The sequence below is a fragment of the Corapipo altera genome, unplaced genomic scaffold (assembly GCF_003945725.1).
Source record: "Corapipo altera isolate COAL_440 unplaced genomic scaffold, ASM394572v1 62264, whole genome shotgun sequence".
NCBI lineage: Eukaryota > Metazoa > Chordata > Aves > Passeriformes > Pipridae > Corapipo > Corapipo altera.
In genome coordinates, this window is record NW_020887502.1 from 1 (window position 1) to 2,512 (window position 2,512).

The window sequence follows — 2,512 nt, forward strand, 5'->3', positions numbered from 1 at the left end:
ACATGGGGGACAGGGATGGGGACATGGGGACAGGGATGGGGACATGGCCAACATGCTGACTGGGTCCAGCTCCCGAGCGGGTGAGTGAGACCAGGACAGGGATGTGAACATGGGGACAGGGATGGGATGGGGACAGGATGACACAGGAGTGGGGACAGAAATGGGACAGCACCAGGACTGAGATGAGGATGGGGACAGGGATGGGATGGGGTGGGACAGTGGTGGGGACAGGATTGGGTATAGGCCTCAGGACAAGGACAGGAACAGGACAGGGGCAGTGTGGGATGGAAATAGGGATGGGAATGAGAACCCTGGGGATGGGGCTGTGGTGGCATGGGGATGGGGACAGGATGGCACAGGGACAGGGTGGGACAAGGACTTTGGGGGACCCTGCAGGGGAAAAGGAGGTGCAGGAGGGGTCTGGGGGCCTTTGGGAGGGGCTTGGGAGGATTCAGGGGGGTTCAGGGGATCTCAGGGCTTGGGGCATTAGGGGAGGCTTGAGGGGGTCTGGGGGGGCTCAGGGAGTTTGGGGGGCTCGGGAGGATCTGGGGGGCTTAAGGGGGTTGGGGAGGGCAGGGGGGCTCAGTGGATTTGAGGGGCTCTGTGTGACCCCTGTTCTGCCCCCACAGTGGTGTGTCCCCTGCCCTGCATGAACGGGGGCCAGTGCAGCTCCCGCTCCCACTGTCTGTGCCCCCCCAACTTCACCGGCCGCTTCTGCCAGGTCCCCGCGGGGGGGGCGTGGGGGGGGCCCCCCCCCGCCGCCTCCCCCCGCTCCCCCTGATGCCCCTCCCGAGCCCCCCCCGGGCTCCAAGGTCGCCGTTTACGCCGTCCAGGTCATTGCCGATGGCCCGGGGGGGGCAGCGGCCCCCCCCGAGCCTCCCCCTGGGGCAGCCCACGGCGGGGGGCACGGCGGGGGGCACGGGGGAGGACACGTCAGCCATGCCACCTTCGTGGTGCCCCTGGGGCCCGGGCACCACTCATCTGAAGGTACCGGGGGCTGGGGGGGCTCAGGGGTGTGGGAGGGGATCTTGGGGGGCAGGGAGTTCTAGGGGTCACATGTCTGGGAGTGCCCATACCAGGGGTCCTGGGGGGTCATACAGGTGCCTGTCAGGGGGTGCTGGGGGTCCCAGGTGTCAGTGCCCCCAGCGCAGATGCTGGGTTTGGGGCCCGGGAGATCCTGGGGTGCCCATGCTGGGGGGTCCCAGAGTGCCAGTGCTGTGTTTGGGGGTTCAGGGGGTCCCAGGTGCCCGTGCCAGGGGTCCTAGGGTGCCAGTGCTGGGTTTAGGGGCTCCCAGGGTGCTGGTGCGGGGTTTGGGGGTCCCAGGTGCTGCTGCCCCCAGCGCAGGTGCCGCCGCCGCTGGTGAACGTGCGGGTCCATCACCCCCCCGAGGCCTCGGTGCAGGTTCACCGGATCGAACCACAGCCCCCCGAGGGGGCCCCCCGGGGCAGTGGGGGGCTCCTGGCGCACCCTGCCCAGCCCCCCGCAGGCAGCAAACCCCCTGCACCCCCCCGACCCCACACCCACAAACCCCTGGGCCGCTGCTTCCAGGAGACCCTGCCCAAGCACTCGGTGAGTGGAGAGCTGGGGGTGCTTGGGGGGATTTGGGGTTCAGGGGGTTGTTGGGGATGCAAGGCGGTATTGAGGGGGGCTGGTGGGCATGGAGGGCTGGGAGATTTGGGGTTTCAGGGCTTGTCTGGCTGTGCAAGGGGGTTTTTTAGGGCTTCAGGGGTGTATTTGGGGATGCTGACCCCCCCACACCTGCCCAGTGCAGCAGTAACCCACTCCCCAGGCTCACCAAGCTCAAAGATTGCTGCTGAGAGTCCTCAGGGGTCCCTGGGAGTGCAGGGAGTGTCTGTTTGGGTGGGGGGGTGTCAGGGGTATTTAGGGTGTTGAACTCCCTACCCCAATTTTCCCCCCAGTGCGGCAGCAACCCCCTCCCGGGGCTCACCAAGCTCGAGGATTGTTGTGGCAGCATCGGCAGCGCTTGGGGCCAGAGCAAGTGCCACAAGTGCCCCCACCTGCAGGGTGAGTGTGGACCCCCTGAACCCCCCAACCCCACCTGCAGGGTGAGTGGAACCCCCCCTTCCACCCCAAGCCCCTCAAACCCCCAGATTCCCCTACCCAGGAATTCCCCCCACCCAGACATTGGAGACACCCCCCACCATCCTGGGAAAACCCAGGTGACCCCCGACCCAGGGAACCCTTCCTCACGTGTCCCCAGTAGGACCCTCCCCCAGGGACCCCCACCCCAGGCAGGGCCAGGCATCCAGGACCCCCCCTAAGGGCCCCCCCCCACCTCAGGGCCCCACAGGTCCCCCCCGCTCCAGGGGGGACCCAGATGTGTCCCCCCCCCCGTGTCCCCCCAGTGTGGGGGTGACGGGGGGTTCTGGGGGTGTTGCAGGGTCGGGGTCCCCGAAGGCGGCGCGGGGGGAGCGCGGGGGCGACTGCCCCCAGGGCTACAAACGGCTCAACAGCTCCCACTGCCAGGGTACGGGGGGGGGGGGGGGGGGG

At 68.4% G+C, this 2,512-nt stretch overlaps 1 protein-coding gene across 1 annotated transcript in view; it reads left to right on the forward strand.

Moving 5' to 3' along the window:
- Window positions 1-634: 634 nt before the first annotated feature.
- The window catches only part of LOC113941640 (latent-transforming growth factor beta-binding protein 3-like), a gene marked incomplete at its 3' end in the record, with an annotated part of 3,352 nt that continues 1,474 nt past the window's right edge, over window positions 635-2,512 (forward strand). Inside the window, 5 exon segments of the mRNA XM_027632792.1 lie at window positions 635-765; window positions 767-987; window positions 1,341-1,570; window positions 1,921-2,026; window positions 2,403-2,489. Of these exon segments, the coding sequence (XP_027488593.1) occupies window positions 650-765; window positions 767-987; window positions 1,341-1,570; window positions 1,921-2,026; window positions 2,403-2,489 (760 nt within the window).